At 40.0% G+C, this 25,332-nt stretch overlaps 1 protein-coding gene across 1 annotated transcript in view; it reads left to right on the top strand.

Moving 5' to 3' along the window:
* Nucleotides 1–325: 325 nt before the first annotated feature.
* TRPM5 (transient receptor potential cation channel subfamily M member 5) overlaps nucleotides 326–25,332 on the top strand; it is a 39,503-nt gene continuing 14,496 nt past the window's right edge. The window contains exons 1-14 of the mRNA XM_065635929.1: nucleotides 326–442; nucleotides 1,396–1,576; nucleotides 3,123–3,289; nucleotides 6,556–6,736; nucleotides 9,171–9,235; nucleotides 11,119–11,310; nucleotides 13,138–13,240; nucleotides 14,069–14,187; nucleotides 14,831–15,181; nucleotides 17,603–17,734; nucleotides 18,879–19,002; nucleotides 21,025–21,170; nucleotides 21,942–22,054; nucleotides 23,369–23,464. Coding sequence (XP_065492001.1) covers nucleotides 326–442; nucleotides 1,396–1,576; nucleotides 3,123–3,289; nucleotides 6,556–6,736; nucleotides 9,171–9,235; nucleotides 11,119–11,310; nucleotides 13,138–13,240; nucleotides 14,069–14,187; nucleotides 14,831–15,181; nucleotides 17,603–17,734; nucleotides 18,879–19,002; nucleotides 21,025–21,170; nucleotides 21,942–22,054; nucleotides 23,369–23,464 — 2,087 coding nt within the window. The remainder of the gene's footprint in view (nucleotides 443–1,395; nucleotides 1,577–3,122; nucleotides 3,290–6,555; nucleotides 6,737–9,170; nucleotides 9,236–11,118; nucleotides 11,311–13,137; nucleotides 13,241–14,068; nucleotides 14,188–14,830; nucleotides 15,182–17,602; nucleotides 17,735–18,878; nucleotides 19,003–21,024; nucleotides 21,171–21,941; nucleotides 22,055–23,368; nucleotides 23,465–25,332) is intronic.

The following is a 25,332-nucleotide window of genomic DNA, read 5'->3' as shown; positions in this document are numbered from 1 at the left end:
TGCACCTTGCAACTCAGCTTTCTGTCTGCTAAATGAAAGTCGAGAGAGCCCTACTCCTTCATGCCTTTTCATAACTTAAGTTACATAGCTTTGGTGTGGAATCTGCCTCCTCTGGTATATAACATCCAACATTTGGTACGAACACATCCGATTTTAGCTGACCCTTAAAAGCATAATAGCAAAAAAAAAAAAAATTACTAAAACCTCAGCTAGATGTAAATTAATGGATTTTGTTGCCTCTCCAGTTTAAACAGCTTCTCATTTTTCTCGTTTTCTGTCATCTCAGTGAACACCTTGGTCTACTGGCAATCACTTCACAGATTCAATGGAGGAAATGGAAACCAAGGTCTGCAGCAGTGACAAAGAGGAAGTTTTCAAAAAAGAACTACCATACTGCACAGGAGAAATAGACTTCACAGCTTCCGGGAAGAAACGTGGAAAGGTACAGCACTAAGGAGATTTAACCCTTTAACACTATTGCTGTATTTCAGCTGTTGCTTCTTAGCATTAAATGTAGAGACTGTAATAGTGAAGGTCCAATATGCCACAGTGTGAGCACTGCATTGTACTCAAAGTAGGGCCTATAGCTTCCTGAACATGAATGTGATTTAAAATAAGGCCTATTATAGAGAAATCAATAACTTTATCTGCACTGACACGCTACAAGTACAGTTGATAATTTTTTCCTTTTTTTTAAAAAAAAAAAAGTCATGTACCCGGTTTCCTTCATCTTGCACATTTTCCCTATTTTAAACTATTTCTGGCAAAAATTAATCAATATGGATTTCAACATTTTAAACATACTTTTGAGCCACTTCAAGACTCTCCCTAAAGTTCTGTCTCTCTGCTCTGTTCATATGCAGAGAACGATGTACATGGACAGACCCAGCTCCTCACTGGTTCCTTGCATACATTACTGATAGGACTTCCTTCTGCTCTAGCATCAGTAATCTGCCTTAAGATTGTGTTTCATCGTAAAGTCTTAAGCACAAAGCCCAAATATATACAGAACATGAAGAAGCAATAGATTCATGTAACATGCCCTTGAAAAAGAGACATGAAATCAGGCAAATGTTTCAGCTAGTGCAGAAACACCTAAGAAAATCGTTGGCTCTGCTAGACTGCCATGGAACTGAGGGCAGTTCAAGACAAACAGCAGCATTGAAGGAGGGAGCAATATGTCAGTCTGCAACACAGAATCAACCCATGGAACTGACCCAATTATACAGAAGCCTGCTAAATTCACCCTAGTATTTAGTTCTCTGTCAGGTCTCACTTAAATAAAGTTTTATTGAAAAGCTGATGATGAAATCTCCTCTGCATTCACCATTAACCATATCTCCTGTATTCTCCTGTCCCGTTATTCATTGTTTTTCTATTTTTTTTTTGTTGAAGTTTATTAAGGTCCCAAGTACGATTCATCCTGGAATTATATTTGAAGTTATGCTCAACAAATGGAAGCTACCTGCTCCCAATTTGGTTGTCTCTTTAGTAGGGGAAGAAGAAAATTTCCAGATGAAGCCTTGGCTAAGGGACATCTTAAAAAAAGGACTTATAAAGGCAGCTCAAAGCACAGGTTAGTGCTTTAGGCTTTAGAGAATAAATTTATATTTCTACTGGATTCTTAACACCTAGCATCCAGTGATCTTTTAATGTCGATGGACCTGCTCACATGATTATTTTCGGAAGTTCAAGGCTTTGCTGAATGCAACCTACACCCATATTCAAATAGCTTTGAAAATGAAAGTTTTGTAATAGAAATAATAAAAAAAAAGTTGTTTCAAACCGAATTACTCTAGGCAACAATTCCTGAAGTGTAAATTTACCTGACGTTACCTGACATTATTCCCTCAGAGATGACACCAGGAAGATAGCATGAAATAGGACCAAATACATTGTCCCTCTTTGGTGCCATAACAAAATAATTCTTAAGAGAGCATAGCAATTTGACTTCAACAAGACTGAATTTAGATCAAAAATAAGAATTCTTGTTTTCTCCATTCTAGCTTTTTAGCTACCAAAGTCATGTCACAATAGGGTTTTGTTTTTGAAGATTGTTTTCTTCACATCCAAGAGTTGAACAGACTTTGATAGTAAACCACTCTATGATTAGATTCAAGCTTAAACAAAAAGACTTTGGTAATGTATAATACAAAGTAAGTCAGCTCACTGTCTCCCTGGCTGTTCACATGAATGAAAAGAGTAGTGAAAAGCATTTAAAACCAAAACTAAACAAATCAATGTCTGGGAATGTACGTGGAACTGGCTTTCATTTAAGATTACTTTTCTCCCCCTCATAGCTTTATGAAAATACCTGCAAAATGAAGTGAAAATATCTGTAAGCATTTCAAAGCAAGCTCTTGGTTTAGCTTCACCGGTCCACAAAATATTGTGACAGTTTGGGGGTTTTTTGTAATGAAACAGCCCAATACCAAAGCTCTTTTTGGTACTTTTGCACCACACAGATATTCTCGATCTCCAGCTGCCTTCTATACTTAACACTGAACAGCATCAAGATCTCTAGTTCCTTTATGTCGCATATTTGAAAAAGGTTGGTTCTCCAAATTTTCACCATAACAACACTGCTGTAAATCCCATTCTCCTGAAGAATTCACTTTCCAACATGCACAAGAACAACAGAAAGAGAGCACCAGATTAGGCAGGCTATGTCCCAGCTCTTCTGATGCCAGGTGATTGCGTGGGACTGTTTGGTCCTCAGTTCAAGCCAACAACTTCCTCCACCCTGTCCCTTTGCCCTTCCTCATGCGACAATCAGATCTGCTTGGTATAGGGATGTTTCTGCCCATATTTGGACAGTAAGTGACTCTAGACTGGACACAGCATTCTCGATGGGTGCATTGACATCAGAGTAAAGACAACAACATCACATCACATGATTTGTGAAGCCTGTTTGCTTGGGCATATAACTTCTTCTTGTTTTCCTTATTAAAGTTGTACATACTTTGTGTGTATTTTAGTTCTAAAAGTTACAGTGCATCAAGACCTGTCTACAGCTGATCTAAAAAATCCCTTAAATCCAGTACTGCAAGTAATGTTACTTGACATAAAACCATGTTCAATTATAAAGAAACTGTCTAACTATTTTTAAAAAACAATTTCAGGTGCCTGGATTCTTACCAGCGCTTTACGTGTAGGAATAACAAGACACTTAGTGCAAGCAGTCCGAGATCATGCACTGGCTAGTACTTCATCCAAAGCCAGAGTGATTGCCATAGGAATAACCTCACTCAGAAAAATTCAGCACAGAGAAATTCTGGACAACACAAAGGTATTTTTTGCTTCCTCTACTCGTGAGACAGGAGTTCAGAAGTAAGTTGGAAGTAGTAGACAGAACAACGTTGATCTAACTTAAAAACAAACCCGGGGTTTAAAGTGTGTTAGACCCTATGGATGCTGCGCCCTGCGTACTGTTTACTTGGCAGCAATTCTGCAGATATCCAGCAGGTGACAGCATTGGACATCAGCTCAGCGGCCAGAGTAAGGATGACCATCAGGGAAAAAAAAATCACGTATCATAAGACACCTTTAATATTTTTTTCCGTTGTCCACTTACTGCAGAAGCACTTACTCCAAGCTATTTCAAAAATACTGTAAAAAGTTATTTTCTAGTACAGAACACAAGCCATAAATATTTCAAGACCAAGTTTTCTTGAGTAGTCATCAAATTGGTGTCTAATAAGCAAAAACTTGCTCAACACACCAGGCGAAAAATGCTAGTCATGCAGAATTTTGTCTAGTTCTGGAGAGCTCTAGGGACTTCACAAATCGGGTCAAAGCAATCAAAGCTCTTGGACAACAAACAAACACAAACCAAACACCAAAAAAAAAAACCCCTCAGCCAACAAAAGAGTTGCTGAAAATGTGAAGACAATTTGATCTGTATTGACTTGAAGGTGGAGAAAACAAAAATATGTCATGAGCTTCTTGTCACTGGATATACAGTCCGTCCTAAGCAGAATATTACAACAATAAAGTAGATGTGTCATGACAATGAATGACAGTTCCTCGGTGCTATTTTACTTTCCTGCAGAAGCTAAGAAACAAATGACAAACACAGCCCTTTGAACTCGCTCCTAGTTGTTCTCTCAGGTAGGCTAGCAAGTACCAGCTGGGAGACTGCCAGACCATATCAGCAATTTATTGTCATTGGGCTTCCCCTTTTCCCATATTTTTTGCTGAGAACAACTACCTGTGTGCCCTACGTGGTGGGAGTCTTGAGGTGGAAGACTTTAACCTATTTGTGTGGCTGAACTGGTCTGAAAGGATCTGAGAGGAAATAATTCAGTTCATTGCGTTTGTGAATTTTGTTTGGGAAAGTTGCTTTGGCTAATGCAAACTAGTTTACCTCCCCCACAGGATAAGTGATCAAAATGCATCTGGATCTTTTCCCACCAGCAGCTACAAAACAAGTGCACTGGTCTTCTTATTGCATTAGATTTTCTCCCCTTTAACTAAAGCCCAAATTCTTTGTCAAGGAATATTTCATGTAGAGTGTTCGTGACCCTATGGCTTCTGTCACTGCTTCCACCCAAAGACATATTGGATTTTAGTCAGTAACTTTAAGACAAAGGAACTGTAGACAGAGGTGTCATTCTAAACCCAATTCTCTTTATACTTGGCACTAACACAAGCAGCTTGTTGTATAAAATAGAGCTAACAATCCACACTAGCAAGGAATAAAACAAGCCCTTAAATCAGTGGACCCCTTCCATTTCTTCTATGTTAATGGTACACTTTAAACATCATTGAAAGATCATTTCCACGTTCTCAGAGAATACAAAAATCCTTGAGGGCCTTTTCAATTGGTTGTTGTGCCTTCATGTCCTAATCAAAGGCCAGATTTTTGGTGAGTACGCTTAGTGTTACATGGCAGCAGAATAGAGTCATGCCCTCTGTCAAAACAAATTTGAAGGCAAATGAGTTGCGTCAAGAAGCTTTCCCCAACAAATGAGAGACAGCAAGGAGGCAAAAGAAATTTGTGGCACTTGTTCATTGTAAAGGACATGCAAATTTACTGCTTTTTTCCTGAAATAGCCTCTGATGTTCCTGTACTTCCCAAAGCTGCTGACAGGGAAAGAAGCCATAGGAACACACCAGATTATAGCCCTTTTCCACTTGCTTTGAAGGAGGTTTCTCCAGTCTGACTGTATGCAGCTTCATTTCAGAAAGCCACTTACGGGCACTCTATGCAGTGTGCTCAACCCTTCTCACAGCATGAAGGAGCTTGTCCTCTGGGTTACTTAATGTTTTTATTTATTAGTAGTGCTGCTATGAGCCCCTGGTGATATGTTCACTGCCCCTCCAACATCAGTCTTAGCCTTGGCTGTGGAGAATAACCTGGATAACTCTGGGTTGGACTTCCCCCAGGATTCAGCTGGGCACCTGCTCTTTCTAGCAGACACTGCCAAAAGCTGAGATTAAGAAAGGCTCTACATAAGATCTGGGTCTTAAAAACCAGAACATAAATCTCTCTGCCATACCATAACGACAACTAGGTTACTTGCATAGTTACACTGCTATGTCTAGAAAGGCTTTAACACCTGTTTGTGTCCACAAAAATTAGTGGGAGGAAAATGCAATACACAGGCACAAGAGCCAAGCAGACAGTCTGAGTTTTGTTCATCAACTCAAAGGCAGCAGGATTTGGAAAAGAGGTGTGATAGAAGGAAATGCAGATTTTAAACAATTGCTTTAATCTGGAATACTTGCAACAGGACAGTGAAGAATGAAACAAAGATTAAGCAGGCATTACAGCCTGGCTTGCAACTAGGAATGATGTATCAAAGTTGATGTGCAACAGTGAAAAGAAAGATTTATTAAGAAGTGAGGGGAGCTTGAAAAAGCATGTGTATGGAGGACCATATGTAGCACAATTCTTAGAACAAGAGACCATAACTGATGATCTGTTTTGCCCAGACAGTGACTTTGTGCAAATATTCACTAATAGTTTCAAGATACAACATCCCTCACCCAAATAAAAAATAATAAGATTGCACTTACTAAAGTCTGTCACTCGCTGTTTTAGAATGCAATTTCCAAACTGAGAATAACCATTAGACCTCACATAACCCTGTCAATTACATAAAGCTGCATTTAAATTGATAAGGACATTTAGCAAGCTATCTTAACTACCGGGCTAAACATGGACAAAACACTACTGAAATGAATAAGTTTGCCCTTGTTTATACTGACTGAGAATTTAGCCCTCCAAGATATTACAGCTTCATCCACAATTATCGGATCTCATGGCCCTTTTCCATTTGTCCAACAAACATTTCTAAAACCTCTGTATGGATGCCTGCATTCCACACAGGATGACAGATGTCACTATATTTTGCAGGGCCCATGAGGGAAAATTCAGGGACTTCAGCTTCCAGTCCTGTCAAACCTGGCACCTTCTCCAAGAGTCTATTCAGGTGTCTCAGAGGTGGTGTGTTATGTCATGGTGCACACTACACAGAAATGGAGACAAAGCACATAAAAACGTGGACTGTGTTTTGTAGAGAACACTAACATCTCTCCTCCTCTCTCTAGAATGAAAGTCTTGTACGCTACCAATCAGATGATAATATCCAAGGCCCAATGTTTTCCCTGGAACACAACCATTCCCATTTCATTTTGGTGGATCACATAACACCAGATGAGCCAGATGGAACCACTAAGCTACGTCTCACCTTGGAAAAGCATATTTCAGAACAGCGTACTGGATATGGCGGTAAGTAGACTCTATATAGGGAAGCTAACTTTAATACTGATATTACAGTGACACTTGTGGGCCTCTGGCTTTATCAAAGGCAAGTCCAATTCTCAAACTGGACAATCATCTACATAAGCAAGATCAAATAAACACAATTGTCATTATGTAAGAGGCAGAACTAAGGTGACTTCTGAAGTTGGGGAAGCTGCTCTTTAAAGCCTGATTTTTATTGCTTCTCCTTAAACATAGCTCAAAGCCAGTCTTCAAAGCATTGTTCAAATTGCCTTAAAACACAACAAATGGAAAATAAATCAAGCTTTAAGTGCCTTAACCGGTGGCTGTAAGAGTTGGATGTACATTGTTGTATACTTTTATCCCTTCTTGCACACAGGGTCTTGAATTGTTCTCACACTGGAAGAAAAGACTTCTTCCAAAGCCCTCTAAAATATTTTAAGCCATATTTATTTCAGAATAAAATCTTATCCTGGGTAAAACAATGTAACATCTAATGTCCATCTAAATCTATGTGACCTTTGTTTATAATGAGAACTGACTATTGGACAGGCCTCCTACTGCTGTTTGTGGAAAGAATTCAGTTGCAGTGCTAATACAATTACTTTCATTATACTTTTCTTTTGTTTCTGTAATACCTGCAGTGTTAGCACAGCTGAAACAGAAGGGAGAGCTCACTTATTTGCACTTGTATGCATCAATGAAATACTCAATTACATAGCCCATAGTATGGTTGCACAAATGTACCTGAGAGCGTAAATGCAGCTGAAGAATGCTTATCTGGTGACTCAGATAGGAAAGGCCATGGGTGGACTGAGGCTGCAGTGCTGCGAGTTAGAAAATAGCCTCTTTCCGCTTGAAAACCAAATCTGAACAAATCTCAGTGGAAAAATTTTCTGACAAAAAGTGCTGATTCATTTGACAAATATTTCACTGGAACATACTGAATTCACTGACATCTTCTATAAACAAAACCAATGTCGTTCATTTAAGCTCATTTATATTCAAGCTGAGCAAAGCTATGCGACTTTACTGAAGTAAAACACTTTAATAAAGTCATGCAGAGTTGCCCTATTTAAAAAAATACCTAGAAGACATTCAGAGGAAATTTTTGATGTGCCGAATATTCTTTGTAGTTCAGGACTTCCCACCTTCCCAGCATAAAGTCAGAATCATTCCTCCCCCCGCTCCCCCCCATGTCCTTTCAGTGCCAATTTTGATCTAAATCTATGGTAAATGAAGAATATTTGAAGCCATAAACATTTCTTGAGGAACCTGTAGTCACAGAAGTCACTCTTCAAACTAGAACATCACCTTATAAAGGCATAGCAATGCTATGCCATTCACTAAACCAAATGAAGTTACTCGCCAATCATGTCCTGGTTACAGCTCAGTTCTACCTTATCTCTGTAGTCACCCCACAACAGATCGAACGAGTAGTAAGTGGTGATCTCCCACTGCTCTGGGAGACCTACAAAGGGAAACATCAAAAAGTTGTTTGAACCAAATGCTTTTTATCTTCCAGCTGAAAGAGGCATTCATCTCATGATGCTACCGTTTTGATGGAGGTCTTTTAGGCCAATCTATAGTCACCTTTGGATTACAGAGTTCAGCATTTACAGTATAAACCATCTAGAAATAATTGGGCCCCTGTGGGAGTATGGCAAAGGACAGAGATGCCTACATCATTTCTTCACCTGCTGCCATGACATAAATTATATATTTAGTTAGGATTTCCTTTATATGTATAAGATTGTTATTAATAATTGCAGCATTAGACTGTGCTGAATTTGATTAATCTGTTTAACCAGAATAACAAAGAGTATATGGTTCCTATCAACTCGTATCTGACTCATCTTACCCTAGCTGCTTTACATAGTCAGCCTCTTGGTATTCTTAAATCTTCTTTTATCAGGCTTTTCTCCTGGATTCCACTACACTTTCCTGCACGTGCATAATATCTGGGACAAACTGGCAGCTTTTCACTTCTAACTGTATCTTAATGTAAATAATGGTAGCTGCCTGTCTGAAAACCTAACAATCTTGCCTTGCACCCTAATGCAGCTCCAATACTCCACTATCTGATCACCTTGCAGTAAATAAATAACTTAAAGTCAACAGTGCTACAACATACAGAAGTGCCAATATCCATATTTTGCAGCTGAGGTGTACTGACGTGAGAACAGACTGGACTGCTTGCCAGGGATCATGCAGGACCTGTGAGGGAAAGATGTTTAGACTAGGACCCCATCTGCCAGGTCACAGTGTTACTCTCTTCCTTTGCCATTTGCTTCTGCAATTGCCGGCATTCCGCAGGCTCATGTTCTGGTAGGTACCAAAACAGCACATAAGAGGAGAAGTATTTTCAAGGAGTCAGCAGAAACACATTAGTTTTGTGAAAGCTGTTAACTTGTCAAAAATTAAACCATCTATTTTACAGGAACGGGTAGCATTGAGATCCCCGTGCTTTGCTTACTGGTAAATGGAGGACCAGGCACACTTGAGGTAAGCAGCTCTTTACAACTTTAGAAAATAAACTAACTGGTGCTAAGTAATTATTGGAAAATTTGGCTGGATGACAAACACATGTATTGTCACTTTACATAAAGTCAAAATTCATATCCATACACCATTAAGAATTAATTCTGTGAATACTAAATTCACCAGTATTTGTTTGGGAGAAAGATTTCCTTTCAAATAGGTGCCAGCTGATTATTAAAGCTTCCATTGCCAGCTCATACCGTGGGAAGAAGGAATCCAAAACCAAAACAAGTCCACAGAAGCCAGGTCCAAATCTAGCAAAATAGAAATACTGTGCTATTACATGAGATCACATACAAAAAAAGATTAATCATTCAGTGCTGTCCAGGAACAGTGAGACAATTGTGTCTGTAACAGAGCTCAGAGAAGTACAAGACCAGGTTTGCTAGGTAAGCCATCTAAAACTCTGGTGTCTTAGTTCCACTGAGCAAAAATACATCGTTGGATAGAAGACTGAAGAGTTGTCTGCTAACAATCCCATAACTTCTTCAGCGAAGGATCAGGTTTGGTTTTTTTTTCCTGAATAGTTCTACAACTTAAATAACCTGTTAACTACGAGATACTCTTTGATTTCTATTTTACTTTTACTGGTATTTTATTTTGCTACTTTGTAGCAGCCTTTATGTCCACATGGCATTTTCTCTCTGACAACTCTCAGATGAAAAGGAGTACTCTACAGTACATTTAGAGACACATTTAACCATCATTTAAAGTTTCTAAGTGATTAGACTGCCACACAAGCTGGTAACCTCTTTCAGAATAACAACTCATTTCTGGTAATGTTTTCTAGTTTCAGTTTCCAGTCTCTGTATCTTGTCATATCTTTGCCAGCTGGACTAAAACACACTGATATTAGAAATCTCACTGTTTAAACTAGCATTATGTCACCTCTTGAGCTTTCCTTCTAGAAGCTAAATATGTCAATGAGAATATCTTGGGTGTTGAAAAATCACATATCACAGCCTATAAATCCTCTTTCCGAAGTTTTAGGGGACAAAGTGACTTGGAGACCAAAGGTGACTGGCTGGAGCTGCCCTACATTTACATGTGCTGGGAATGGATAACTGCGCTTTTTTAGAATATCAGTTTCTTAAATTCAAATTGGATGATACACACCAACGACTACAAGATTTGTTTTAAAAAAGCCAAAACAAAACCAAAACCAAAAATCCAGAACAAACTAAAAAAACCCCAACTCTACTCAACAACGAATTAATAGATTCTTAGATACTCATTAGCTTCTTGCGTAACTCCAGAGTAAAAAACAGATTGGCAGCAAATAGCCATTATTGCAATTCTGATGCCATGGCTTCTGCTTTTCTCTCTCAACAACCTGCCTGCCTCATCCTAATTGCACAACTAATAGAATTATCAGCCTTTAACCTTTGTAGTTGCTGTGCTTCAGTGGCTTTTTCCTGTGGCCCAATGGTCTATTCCCACAGGCAAGTTCCTCATTTTCGGAACACATCGCCAGGTTCAGCAGCCAGAAAAGCCTGCTAAGAATTCCTGTAGAGTGCTCCTCTTGCACTTGACTATGCTCAAACACAAACTGTGGGGTTGGGGGAGCGGGGGAAGTCAGGGACAAAGAAGTTTTATGCATTGTGTGTCCAAATCAGGTTGCTTAGCTACTCAGCAAATGTGTCATGAAAAGAAGTATAGTCAGGGGCCTGTACATGGACAACTTGCAACAGAATCAGAAAAATTGTAATAGCTTACAGGAGTCCAGACCAGATCCATAGTGAATCTAATTTAGGTACACATTTATTCCTAGTTTGTAAGAAATCCTTCTTTTGAATACCATTTTCTTTCCATATATGAATTCTAAAAATGTACTTTTTAAACTACAGAGAATTTGCAGCGGTTTGGAAAATTCTGCTCCCTGGCTTATCTTAGCAGGGTCTGGAGGTGCAGCTGACATCTTAGCTGCCTTCATAAATGACCCACAGCTTATCACGCCAGAAGCTGTTGAAAAGCAAGTCAAAGAGAAATTCCCTGCAGAAAGCTTCTTGTGGAAGGACATTCTCCAATGGACAGCAACAGTGAGCACATATGTTTGATAATTGCATTCATTGAATTCACAATCTCTCTCCTACTATTTCTAGCTTTGGTAGTTTATTCAATAAAGGTTTGGCAAGAAGCCGCCCAGAAGTTTTGGGTACTGCAGTGCTGTGACACTAGTATCATAGAATATCGCTCTAACATTAAAAGCAAGTGCTCAGTTGATCACACAAACTACTTTGTTCTAGTGATTCAGCTGAACACTTAGGGCTCTGTCCTTCCTCGATTATTTCCTCAAGTAACAGCCAGCGCCCAGGAAGCCCACAGTCCTTCTGGAGGACATGAAGCATTATTTATATTCCACAGCTGTGGAGCTTGTGCAGCTGTGACAGAAAAGACTCAAGTCATGATCTACAGCTGTTAAATGGAAACCTAATTGTGGATAAGCATGAATAAATTTAAAAGAATGATGACTACTGTGTTCAGTTTGGGGCCCCTCACTACAAGACAGACACTGAGGTGCTGGAGTGAGTTCAGAGAAGGGAAACAAAGCTGGTGAGGGGTCTGGAGCACAAGTCTGATGAGGAGCGGCTGAGGGAACTGGGGCTGTTTAGCCTGGAGAAAAGGAGGCTGAGGGGAGACCTTACCGCTGTCTACTGCTACCTGAAAGGAGGTTGTAGCATGGAGGGTGTTGGGCTCTTCTCCCAAGTAACAAGTGACAGGACAAGAGAAAATAGCCTCAAGTTGTGCCAGGGGAGGTTTAGATTGTATATTAGGAAAAATTTCTTCACAGAAAGAGTTATCAGGCCTTGGAACTGGCTGCCCAGGGAAGTGATAGAGTCACCATCCCTGGAGGTGTTTAAAAGACATGCAGATGAGGCTCATAGGGACATGGTTTAGCGACAGTGTTAGGTTAACAGTTGGACTCTGTGATCTTGAGGGTCTTTTCCAACCAAAATGATTCTATGAAGGGTGTTTAGAAATTATCCTATTGTTACTTATGTGTGTTCTTAAGAAAGAAAGACAAAAGATTTGCAGATTTTTCCTTACTCTTTGTCTTGAGGCACACTTGGTGGACTTAAACCACTATGCCTAAATGTTTAAAAAACAAACAAACAAACAAACAAAACCCACTTTGACATTGTCTTTATGTGAAGACTGAAGAGCACTGTATGCCTCCGAGATAAACCAAGTCTACTCAACCTGACCCACTATTTATTCTTTGAAGCCCCTGCTGTAATCCTTAGCTTTGAAAGTTTCACATATTAATTCCATTAGGGAGAACTTTGCCAGATCACTAACACAAGGGGATGGAATGGCATGTAGAAGCAATATTGCCAGATGCTCATGAAGTCTTGGTGCAGCTGCATTGCAAGAAAGAAAACTCAATAAATAGAGAAGCAGAAGGAAAGAGTACTGTATATATCAATATTTGATGATTTTACTCAAATAAGAATTAGACACTATACTTTTAAATAAACAATTCTGAGAGCAAAACTTAAATGTCAAAGCAGGAAAAGGTAAAACAAAACTAGTGGTATGCTGGCCACAACATGACTATGGATCAAATAAGAATGTACGTTGAGGATCTTTTAATTAAAGCACTGGTCTGGTTCTCAGGATATCCAACTTCAGTTCCTCCTATCCTGCTAAGTGATTTTGGAAAAGGCAGTAACTCCCTGCTTGCCTTAGGACTTATTTCTATCTGGGAAACTAATAATATTTGTCTCCTTGCCAAATCTCAGCTTCACAATTGGAACACAAGTTCTTTGGGAAACACTGTATGGATGGTCTCCACTGGGCTCTTAGGCATTAATACATAGCAGTAGGACAATGGGTAAAATGATTTTTGGTTCAACTCTCAATAGATTCAGAACATTATTTCACATCAACATCTTCTAACTCTGCACAACTTTGAGCAAGATGGTTCAGAAGACCTAGACACAGTCATTTTAAAAGCTTTAGTAAAAGGTAAGAACAATAAACACCGCACAGTGTCATGCTTGTCTGATTTGACTTCTTCTATGCCATAAATATATTTCATTCTTGTCCAGAGCAAGTTCTGTTGGCTGTTAGATCAAATTTCATTTCTGATGCAGAGTTCTTCTGCTTGCTTATTGACAAATTAACTGCGGCAGTTACCATAGCTCTTGTAACCTTGCTTTAAACTTGTGTCTGTTTTTTAATCTATGTTAGTGTATAGTACTATTTTAATAGCTCCTTTATTTCACTACTTGTTTCTCTTAGTAGTAGAGGTTATAGAATACCTGAAACACAGTGGAGCAGTTATTCCAATTACAAGCCATTTAAAAACAAAGAAACAAACAAGAAACACGCAAATAGACCTGAACTGCCTTAGTTCCAGAAACAATCCATTTCTCCTTTAAGAAATCTTCACTGTGTCTTCTGAAAGAAGACATTACTTGGTCTGCCACCCATTTCATTTTTTGTTAATTTAATTGTTTGTGGTAGCCCAAATTTAGCACAAGGAAAAACAAACACAACAACATTATATTCCTAATGTGCTAATTGAAAAAAGACAAAAACAACAGCCAGTCCTGTCCCCTCCTTTCTGCAAGCCAAGGTGTCCCTTAAAATCCTACAGACAATTAAACTTAATGTTTTAATACATAATTCAGCTAACAAAATTTTTTTTTTTTTTAAAAAATATTTCTTAAGGTAGGAAAAAATGCTGTGACAGCTAGAAGAGTGCTCATATTGCTAGTTTAATTTAATATAGTATTGGTAAATTGACAAGTGTAAAGTACTGAGTTTATTTGCATTTCCTATTTTTGCCAGCTTGTAAAAGTCACAGTCAGGAAGCTCAGGAATATCTGGATGAATTGAAGCTGGCAGTGGCCTGGAACAGAGTGGACATAGCTAAAAGTGAAATATTCAATGGTGACGTGGAGTGGAAGGTACCAGGTTTTATTGCCTTAAAGGACAATCTGTGTAATATCCAATGTGTATAGGACACTGAACCATCCTCATAAAAGGTTTGTTTTTAATGCTACCTGCATTCTGCACTAAGAAATTGGGCAGTGGTAGTATGCTTCCTTAGGGTGTTTGTCCTTCTGGTCCCCTATGTGATAATGGCTAAAGACAGAGGAATAATTCAGTGGTCATGGTGTCTTTCTTGAGCTCTTTGGGGGCAAGAATTTTTCCCCCCTTTCTGTACAGACTTTAAAGCAAACAAACCTGAGCTTACAAATCAAAACCATGCAGATATTACTGTGAGAAGATGGTAGGAAGAACAGCACTGTTTCCAACTGCTGTATAAATAAACACCCACTGTGGTGGGTACCCAACATCACCACAACTCCTACAGCATGCTATTTGTGTTGATGTTTTAACACTGATGCTTACATAGATATTTTGTCAGAGAGAAGAGAGTTCTACCTTCTTTTCTCATTGTACCCACCGTTGACCTGGTGGAAGACGAAATGTGCTTGTCCTCCTGTTAAATATTACCTCCCTCCTCATCCATCCATGATTACCTCAAAAAACTTTTTTTTTTTTCTTTTTTTTTTACTCTCATCCTTTTTCTTTTCATCAATCTAGTCCTGTGACCTGGAGGAAGTGATGATGGATGCTCTGGTCAATGACAAACCAGAATTCGTAAAACTATTTATTGACAATGGAGCTAACATATCTGAATTCCTGACATATAGTCGTCTGCAGAGACTCTACTGTTCCATTTCTCAGAAATGTCTCCTCTATGAACTTCTACTGAAGAAACATGAAGAAAGCAAGCTGACCTTGGCAGGGCTTACTGGTCAACAGCATAAGGAGCAGAAGGAGATCTGTCCACTCTTCACTCTTGGTGAAGTCTCTAGAGTTCTCAAGGATCTTCTCCATGATGCATGCAAGGACTTCTATCAAGACCTCAGACATGGAGGCAAGAAGAGATCCGTGAGTTACAACTTTCCATCATAGTCTTGCTCCCCTCCAATTGAGAATTTGAAAAATTTTAACTAGGTCTAGCCTTTGGGGGCAGGGAATGAAAGGGAAGATAAGAGAAACAGTCACTTCAGTTTCTCATTCCTTTTTTCTAGGTCATTATTATTACAGCTAAAATCTAAATTACAGCTAAATTTCAAAATTAAAAAGGAAAAGAAAGGAATTTCTAAGATAGACTGGTCGTGATTCCTCTTTCTTCCCCTCTGCATGTGGGGTTTCATGCAAGGTTTTACTCTACCTTGCACTAGTGCTAAGATACAGCCTCTGTTTGAGGATCTGAAGAGGTCCATGTATCTCACACTCTTCTAGCGCAACTTCCACAGACCATTCCTCCTTCTAGCACCTTGCATGGGGAGAACAGTTTGATCTTATTACCCTCACATGTGTAAGAACAGATTCAATGAAAGATATATGGAGAATCTGAGGAGATAGGCTTAGTAAAGAGTAATTAAACATAAAAACAAAAGTCCACATTTCTCATACAGAACTTTCAAGTAGAATTACTTGAAAGAGAGTCTTTTCTAGGAGAAAGAGAAGCAGGTGATGGCCATTTTCAATGCCAGGTCTGAAAATGGTAACCTGTGTACATAAAACTATTCCCAGATTTATACTGCGTAGAAGTAGATTAGATATTCAAGAATGTGCAGTGCCTTTAGATGATTATAGTCTTGTTACTGAGTGACGTAGCACACCCCAAAACATAGGAACAACTGTGTGAAGTGGCCCTGGCAAGCACTCTGGCCAGCACAAGACAAGGGTAACACGTGATGGGTACAACTGTGGAATGTCTATAGTGCACTGTCCACAACTGTGCAATAGATATATCACCATTTTTGCATTTTGACAGTGTATTTAATATTGAAAGTCGTAAGTACTCAGGTTCTTGCAAAAGCACTACAGATAAGTTTGCACACATGATTTCAAAACAGAGAGGAACAGAGAAATTTCATTCAGATCAGAGTTATGGACAAAATAAACAAACCTTTTGGTATTTGGCAAATTCTAGTTTCATCTTAAAGCTCTTTAAAGCTATTTAAAAAATAAAAAACTCACTCGAGTTTAAATCACTTTTGTTCAATAAAGCCTAGCTAAATTACTTTGTAGCAAGAAAAGCTAAGTTTGAATCTAGTCAGGATTTCTTTGTGCATAAGGACAGACAATTTGGGGCAATGCCTTTTAAGTTATTAAGCAGATTCCAGACTCACGAATTTTACAGAAATAAAAATTTGCTCCCAAAATCTCACTTAATTTTGTGGGATTTGGCAGTAAGTGAGCCAAAGCCAAGTGCTGTAAATAAGGCCCAATTCAGATACCAGGTCACCCTCCCTACTAGCTTTTCTCCTTTAAAAGCTTCTTCCCATGGCTAACACCAGTAGCTCAATCCCATTATTACTGGCAACAAAAAGAGCATCACTGTACTGGGACACCGGTGTCCCTGCTGCTAAATTGTGTGTCTTATTTCAAGTTAGGAGCTAGTGGTTACAAAGACTGATGAGACTTTTGGGATATCTTTGTCTCCTGCAGGGTTTTCAATGCAATTCATTTGATTAAATAGCTCACTAGAAACTGAAGGAAAAAAACCAGAACACCACCCCCAAAATGCCATTGAAATAATTTGAAGAGAGTCCCATAGTTTAAGTGATTAAAAAATATCTCCTCACAAAACCTTTTTTTATTGAAAAAAACCCCAACACATCACTCTGACTGCTTGTAATTAATAACACTATATATATAAAGGCAGTTTAAAAATATACTTAAAACTCAGAGCTTGACCTAAGTTGCCATATTTCCTCTGGAGAGATTTTTATCAAGTGCTAAAGGGACAAGCAGTGTTCCACTTAAAATACTCCCTGCATGAGGGAGAGGTTTCTCAAAGGAAAGACTAAAAGGAGGGCATTGACGTACTCTGTTCTTGTCCTGTACAGGGCCTTGGCAAGATTTGTTTCTGTTGAAATAAAATGCCTTTTGTTCCCTATTTTCTGAAACCATGTCCTCTGTGGCAGTTGAGCAGAATCCAGTATAACTGAAGGCAAGCTCAGATTAGCTAATCACAGGTTTGCCTTGTATGATATTACACACCACCAGTGAAACCGTGGCCTTAATAAAGTCAATGAGCGCATTACCATCAACTTCAATAGAGTCACGGTTTCATCCAGGACATTCTCACACATATTGAGTTATATCGGGGGCACAAAGGTCCTTTGATTCAATACAGAATGAACTAATTACCTCTCAGTCCTACAGAAAATAAAAAGTAAAAGAAAAATCAAAAGAATATGAAGTAGCTGGCAAGGCCAAGAGCAGCTTAGATCATGTCATTTGTACGGAATGAGACTGCAAAGCAGGTTTGAATTTCTACAAACCGTATTTCAGGATAAAATGAATACAAAGCGATTACCTGAGCCTTTGGATATGAACCAGAAAACCGAAAATCCTTGGAGGGATTTGTTTGTATGGGCAGTACTTCAAAACCGGCACAAGATGGCGAACTATTTCTGGGCAATGGTAAGCTTTCAGCTGGAGCTGCTGCAGGTAAAATGTTGGCATGCTTCAAATCCATGAGCTGTTATTTGCTCAGCCTCGCGGCTCAGGTGACAGACAGGTTTGTTTCTGAAATACGAGATGTGGCATTTACAGGGCCTTTCATCTCCGTGTGGCTCATGCCAGCGGAGGCCAGAGGGCCTGAGAGCAAGGGAGCGCAGAGCAGGGGTAAATCAGCAGGGCGCCGAGTGCTGCTGGTCAACCTCAGCTGCAGAGCTGGCCCGTCTCTTCCTTGCTGCTGGTGACTCACCACTCGCAGTCTCCGGTTTTGTTCCTTCCACAATAGGTCAATTGTTTCTGGTCTAGCAGGGTGCAATCGAGCATCTTTAGCTTACGTGCTGCATGCGTGCATCACCCCCTCGAAGGCTGAGCTTCCAGCTGGCATAATTGGCTCCAGTTTTACAGCCCTCCACAACCGAGGCCCTGTCTCGTGCATCTGGAGCGCAAAGCCGCCGCTTCCCTCCCCAAACAGAGCCAGACACGGCGATCGGGCTCCATCCCTGGGCTTCCAGACCAGCTGCGTCTGGCATGGGGGGAGCCACGGGGAGGGACGAACTTCAGCACAGCTCTTCAGCCAGGGAGCGCGTGTGCGTGTGCGTGCAGACACATCTGCACCTTGCAGGGCCTCGTGTTTGTGGAGCCCCATTACCAGAAGGCACGTTTCTCTGCTGTGCGCCACTGTTGTGCCCCTGCCAGCTGTGCTCCCTCCTTTCCAATGCATCCTTATGCAGGGTCTCAGCACAGCCATGTTCAAGGTATATTAGCACTGTAAGGCTGTTTTGCTCTAGTTCCATAACACATTCTTGTCCTCTCAGTCTTTGACTGCTACCCCAAATCAGGCCCCTCTAAGATCAATCAAACCCAGAAGTCTCCAGCCTTATAAGGCACAAGAACTATCAATACGTGGTTTTCAGTTCTCAGATATCACCCAAACTGTCATTTCGACTGACATTTTGGATTTTCAAGTCTGTATTTGAGGGAAGATTCTTCAAAGGGGAGACACGTATGATTTTTTTTTTTTTGTTAGATGTGTTCCTTAATGAAGTCTCCTCAGTTCAGAAACACCTTCCAGTGTATGGTAACAGCAGCACCCCTTTCAATTCTACAGGGTCAGGAGGGTGTAGCTTCAGCTCTGGCAGCCTGCAAGATCCTGAAAGAGATGTCCCGCCTGGAGACGGAAACTGAAGTTGCATGTATAATGAAAGAGGCCAAGTATGAGCAGCTCGCTGTTGGTAAGTAATGGCACCTTCTTAGCAGCACCAAAAATTTCAGAAGTGACTGCCATTGGAAGGCAAGCAAGTGAAAAAAATACCGTTTCAGTTGCAAAAGGTCAACTGTCATGAATAATTTAAAAGCCTTGCAGCACAGGCAGTCCCAAACATTCAAATCCCACAGAAGGAGGACTTAAAAACCAATCATTTTGGAAAAATCAGTGTTCCAAGACTGGCCCATGGGTTGCATGAAAAAAGGTTACTCTCCTGCTATATGCTGGTGGTTTAAGTGTCTGATCTTAGTGTAATACAAGGTGTGTTACACTGATGGGCAAGAAAGAACAACCAAAACACTTCCAGGCTCATAGCAGCCTGGTTTTCCTGCAATATCAAGCTTGCTCTGTAAGGGCCACTAGAACAACAAGTTTTAAGGTTCGTCTTTGCTGCTAAAAATAATTCAAGATTACCTCACCCAGAAGAGGGCTAACTGCGCTGCAAAACTGTGAGCGAGGCTCAGCCTTCCTTCACAGCAGAGAAGCCGCCCCTCCCTACAGCACAAAGCTCAGACATCTGCAATGCCGGAGTGCCAAGCCATCTCCCTTTGCCTGGCTTAAAAACAGATGCTTGCACACAAGCTTCTCCGCTGATCTGACTCCAATCCAATCCGTACCTGAAGGCAGCACTGCTGTGAACAGAGGGCTTTAAAAGAACACCACACGTGGAAATGGAGAGGCTCTTTCTCTCCCCTTACAGCTGATACATCAAGCAGCTGAAGGCTCATGCAGACATTGCTACATTATTTATACACAGATCACATTTTCCCCTCTTCTCACAATGCCACGATTATTTACAAAAAATAAGTTAGGTTCTTGTATAATCACAGGGCTCCAGTAATTTAGTCAGGGAATTACAGGGCCATAATCCAATACACACAAGTCTGTTCCTTGGCTTCGGTATTAGGTCAGATCCTCAGTTTTCATTTCTGGCCCGGATAACATTGTCAATATTAAGTAGAGTGAACATTCCTGGAGAATGATAAATACCACATCAACTGCAAAAGAATTCTGTATATTAGCTTATTTTAAGTGAACTTCAGCTTTTCCTCATCCCTCACAGCATAACAACAAGGTGTAGGCTGGCCTAGGAAAGGTATTGAGATAATCAAGTGAATCAGCAGGATGAAACAACACAAGAAGTCATACCTTGTCTAATGAGAAAACCTTGCCTTTTTGGACCATTTATCCTAGTTTCTGAGCTCTAAGACCAGCTTCCCTGGAAACAGAACTATGCCACACTCTACCAAGTCTAATATTATTTTATGTCAAATAGCTACATCTTAAAACCAAGCATTTGTTGGCTACAAGCCAAAGCTGAGCAGTTTTTTTGTTTAGTCTATTGAGAGTGGAGGCAGCTTGGCAACTCATCCCTCAAAGTGTCACAGGATCATCCAATAGATACAGTTCTGCTTGATATTGCCTAAAGCTCCACATGAGGCAGCTACAGGTGAGGGACTGTAACAAATACTGACATCTTTCCAAGAAGTTTCTCATGCTGTCCGTAGAACCACTGAGAAAGAAGATTTTCTCTTCAAGTCAAACAATAGGGAAAAAACCACAAACTGTTAGAAGCCCCAGGCTGAGAAGGGAGCACGCCAATAGAAAGAGGTGAGAGGGAGGTACTGAGATATTTACTCCATACCATTTTGCAAATAGCGGGAATTTTAAAATTACAGTGATTTTTTTCACCAAGACAAATCTATTTAGTCTGCCTTCTGCCCCAACACATGTACACACATGGATAAAACCATAGCGAGTTATTCTTGTGTCCAGCACCATTCCTCTCTCCCTCCCATGTCCTCTTAGCTCTTTTAAGCTACTTCAGCCTCACAGGGCTCTCTGGTGCAGCAAGGAGCATCTGGCAGTGCTCAGGCTTTCCTGCCACCATGCTGTGCCCTACACGCATCACTCTCATGCCCTACACTCATTTTTTATTTTTCGTTTTAAATTACAAGAGCTGTTTGTCAACGTTTCCTTCATTTGGCAGAACTGTTCAGTGAATGCTACCACAACAGTGAGGAGAGAGCGTTTGCTTTGTTGGTGAGGAAAAATCAGTACTGGAGCAAAACCACCTGCCTTCAGCTGGCTACAGAAGCAGATGCGAAGTCTTTCTTTGCACATGATGGTGTCCAGGTAAGTTTTACAGACCCTTCTCTTGCTATGTCTACCCGCAGGACCTTTAAGCATGATGTTAGATATAGAAGAGGATAGGACAGCAACTGAACAAACACATGAAATGTATTCCCCAAAGAGATATTCTTCAGAGAAGGGACTCTTCCCTCTCCCTAGCACCATACAAAGGGGATGTTAAACCGCATCCTCAACAAAAAAACACAGTTCTCCCGTTTCCCACCCTTTCATCCTGTTAGCTTGCAAAACAGCACACTGAGGAGGTTTAGCCCTTATTTCGTCCTGTGCTTTTTCTTCATTCCTTGCTGAAAGGGAAGCATCAGGAAAGCACTTTAATTCTGCCTGAGGCATAATAAAGCTGCTCCAAGATGTGAGGTAACTCCTTGTTCAAATTCAAGGAAGAGCTCTGATAAAAGTTAAATCAAATTACTGTTCAGCTTTGCTCTCACAACCTGAGTTCTATCCACATACACAAAGCTAAATTAAGAGTGATGGTGCTTTTACCTCCCAGTGCTTGACTTGCACTTTCTTAGTACTACAGATATTGCTTAACCCCACTTGACTTGCTCTTCTTTCCACTGTCCTCTTTGTAACTCTGCATACTCAACAACATCTGCAGAAGGATGCGCAGAGCGCCTGTTTTCTCTGAAGATGTGCCTGCTCCTTAGGTTTTCAGAGCATTCACTGTCTTAGAAGCCACAGAAGATAGGTGCACTTCATCTGCATGTATGTTTTTGAGATGTTAAAGCCATCTCTTTTTTTCTTGACTTTCAGGCCTTCCTGACAAGAATATGGTGGGGAGACATGTCTACAAGTACACAAATTCTGAAGTTAATCTGTGGATTCTGGTGTCCTTTCCTAATCTACACAAATTTAATATCGTTCAGGTATAAACATAAGTATTTGGGTGCAAGAGATAAGTAAGGGATGAAAAATAAGCCATTAAAAATATCCACACTCAAAATTTCTCACAGTAATACCCACTCTGAGTGTCAACAGAAGGACTGCAAATAAGTTTTCTATGGGACTGAGTGATTTGTGTGTCCTGTGCTAGTGCCTATTCTAACACTTAAAAGACCAATGCCGTGGTTTCACATAGATCAGTTCTATTTTGCACAGTCCACAGAAAAGCCTGTTGGAATTCTGTCAGCTCCAGATTCTACAAAGTAATATGTGGAATATCTCCAGGTATAGCACCATCTGTTTCTAGATGTGGAGATGCCTGGTTCAAACCTCAATATCTTATCTAGAATAACAGCCATTACAAAGCAGTTTTATCAGCCGCAAGCCTTGATAACCATAAGTCAAGCTTAAAAACACAGGACTGACATGAAATCAATTAAGATTTTCAAATTCGATGTCTTATGAGATCTCTTTGTTAATCTTCTGCAAGCATAGCTTTGGCTTTCTTAAAAAAGGGGAGGGGAGGCTGAGATACTCAGGCAGTCATAAGAATCCAGAAACTGAAACTTTAAGAAAACCTCCCAATATTGTGAGAATCATATACAAATCATCAGAATTGGCATTATGGAATGACATGCTATTATGAAACATATAGTTTTTAACTGTTGAACTACTTAAAATGCAAGAGGAGCACATGTTTGGCACTGCTGACTTAAGACTTTCCTTCTGCCAGTATCGCCAAAGATGACCTTCTTGCCACAGTGGCAGCCAAATTCACAAATTCAAGTCATTTAATGTGAAATTTGGGCAAAGTTTTCATGGAAAGGTTTAAATTATGATTCATAAACAAAGTAAGCCTTTCCTGATTTGTTCTGTTGAGGACATTTTTTGCCTCCTTTCCCTGAAAATGCAAGAGTTGACATCATGTTGCCTACTGTTCCTGGCATTTCCTCTCTTAATTACTGCTAAGAGTAACCAGGAACAGAACATTGGGTATTGTCTTCTAGGACTAAGGGGTTTATTTTTGTTCAAATCTTAAGTAATTTGAGAAAACTGAACCTCCTGCTCCATTTTTGTGAACCACGGCAATTATCACTTCTCTAAACCTTGTGGGTGACTTCAGCCTTTTCCTTACAAATAAACAGAATTTGCAGAGGTAAGGATTATGCATTATTTGGTAGCTTCTCCATGGAGCAAGTCCAAGATAAGTACATGCTAGCAGTTCTGTTTGAATGCCAATTTAGTAGTGAAAATTTACTAACCATCATCTTTCAGCTGATGAGTTTATTTCCTTACAGTGAGGAAAAACAGTCAAAGAATGAGCCAGAGCCATTTAGAGACCTGGACAGTTTAGATACAGAGAGGACTCTGTTTTTTTCCAAGGAAGAAGACAGGTAAGTTTAAAACCATTACTTAATGTAACTTTTGTGACAACAATCCAAGAACAGATGCTTCTTGTGGATTAGTGACCAGCTAATGATCTAGGGAGCAGCTGAAAGATGATGAAAGTCATTACTCGTCAGAAAGTGCTGTGCCCTCTGATTGCTGCTCTTGTTGCTCTCTAAAAGGAATACAAAAAATAAATGGGATGTATCAGTGTTTTAAGGAGACGCATCTTTACTTGTTCTGAGCAGGTAGTTTCTCCAGAACAAGGAATCTGCTTAATACCCGCAGGATTGGAAAGCATTTCCCAAGATACCCTTCAGCTCGTGATGCCTGATATACATCGGATTTCGGAACTAAGCCCCTATCAGATTACCGAGCTGAGCAGAAAGGTTCTCAGCAAAACCTTACGTTATTTGAGTGCATCACTACATACTTTTCCACAAAGGCAGCAATAGATGTACTTGCAAACATCAATACCTGGGAATTTTATATTACGTCAGCTTCCCACCATACTAGTGCTCTTCATTTACATTTTAAAGATGGGCCCTGAAGAACCTGAAGTACAACAAACTTATGACAAAGAGGGGCTGTTACACAAACACGTAACTGAGCACAAAGATTTTGTCAGTTGCTCGTGGTCATGCATGGATCTGTGATTCAGAACTTCTGAATCCCACCCCATACCTCTGCCACATACTCATCACCAAACCCTGGGAGGCCACAAGGACTTAAGTCAGGATAGGAAGACTTTTGATTAGCACGGAGTCCTCTTAATGGCTAAATAGTGCTAAACAGCCACTTGTATTGAGCATATGCTTTTCAGGATCTGAAGAGAACTTCAGGAATATGTGAACAACAGTGGTGAGGAAGCATCATCTGCAGTATGAAGTGCTGGACCAAGTCAGAGTTATTACGTTCTGGTTTTACCTCTGACATTTAACTGCCAGTATATTGGAGAAAATCATTAATTCTTCTCTCTCCCTCCCTAACCTATAAAATAGGTGTAAAAGCATCTACCTCTTGGGAGCTATTTGTAAGAAATGCCATAAAGCACTTCCATATCCCAAGTGAAGTGTGGTTTGGTCATTACGTTGTGCATTCCAGTTGCTATTATCTTAGCAATTTATTTTAACAAAGAGGCTCTCTTCCTCCCAGATCTATTTCAGCATCTTACGGTAAAGCTGCAATTATCTGTTTATTGTATTAGCCTGTTACCATGGGAATGTATCTTATGATGTCATAAATTGAGAGGTATTACAGAATTCGGCACATAGAAAAGACTGGCTGTGAGAAGAAACTTTTCCTTGTAACAAATGTATTTAATAATTAGAGAGAATGTCAGGGGAAGGTAAAACCAGTGAAGAGTCATTGTTTATTTTTTATGAGGTGAAATTTAAAAACATACCCTAGTGTGCACATCCTTCCTTAGAGATCACACCTCTCAGTGTCAGAATCACAAAATTAAAGATCCAATAACATCCCTAGCTTACACAGGAGTGCAATTTATGTGGAAACAAAGCCTCACACTAAGATCAGATTGCTATCAAATTCAGGGAACTTGCGTTTTCTGCACAGGATAGTTTCCATTGCCAATAGATAGCACTTCATGTTCCAAAACACAGCAAAAACAACTGTAGAAGTAAAGGTCAAATCTCCCTTCAGTTACCAAAATACTTGCGTAATTCCACAATAGTAAAATAATAAATAATTTATGAGGCCAACTGTTTTTTGCTAAAAGGCTTCTATATTACTTTTTCTGCAATTTACTCTAATTTAATCATAAAGGGCAAGATGCCAGTGCTTACAGTTGCATAAAGGGCTGAAGCATTCCTTCAGTAGTTCTCTCAAGCTTCAGCAAGGATAGTCAAGAAACACA

Source organism: Caloenas nicobarica, chromosome 5 (genome assembly GCF_036013445.1).
Source record: "Caloenas nicobarica isolate bCalNic1 chromosome 5, bCalNic1.hap1, whole genome shotgun sequence".
Taxonomy (NCBI): domain Eukaryota; kingdom Metazoa; phylum Chordata; class Aves; order Columbiformes; family Columbidae; genus Caloenas; species Caloenas nicobarica.
The sequence above is the reverse complement of the archived record's forward strand: the minus strand, read 5'-3'. Positions and strand labels throughout refer to the sequence as shown.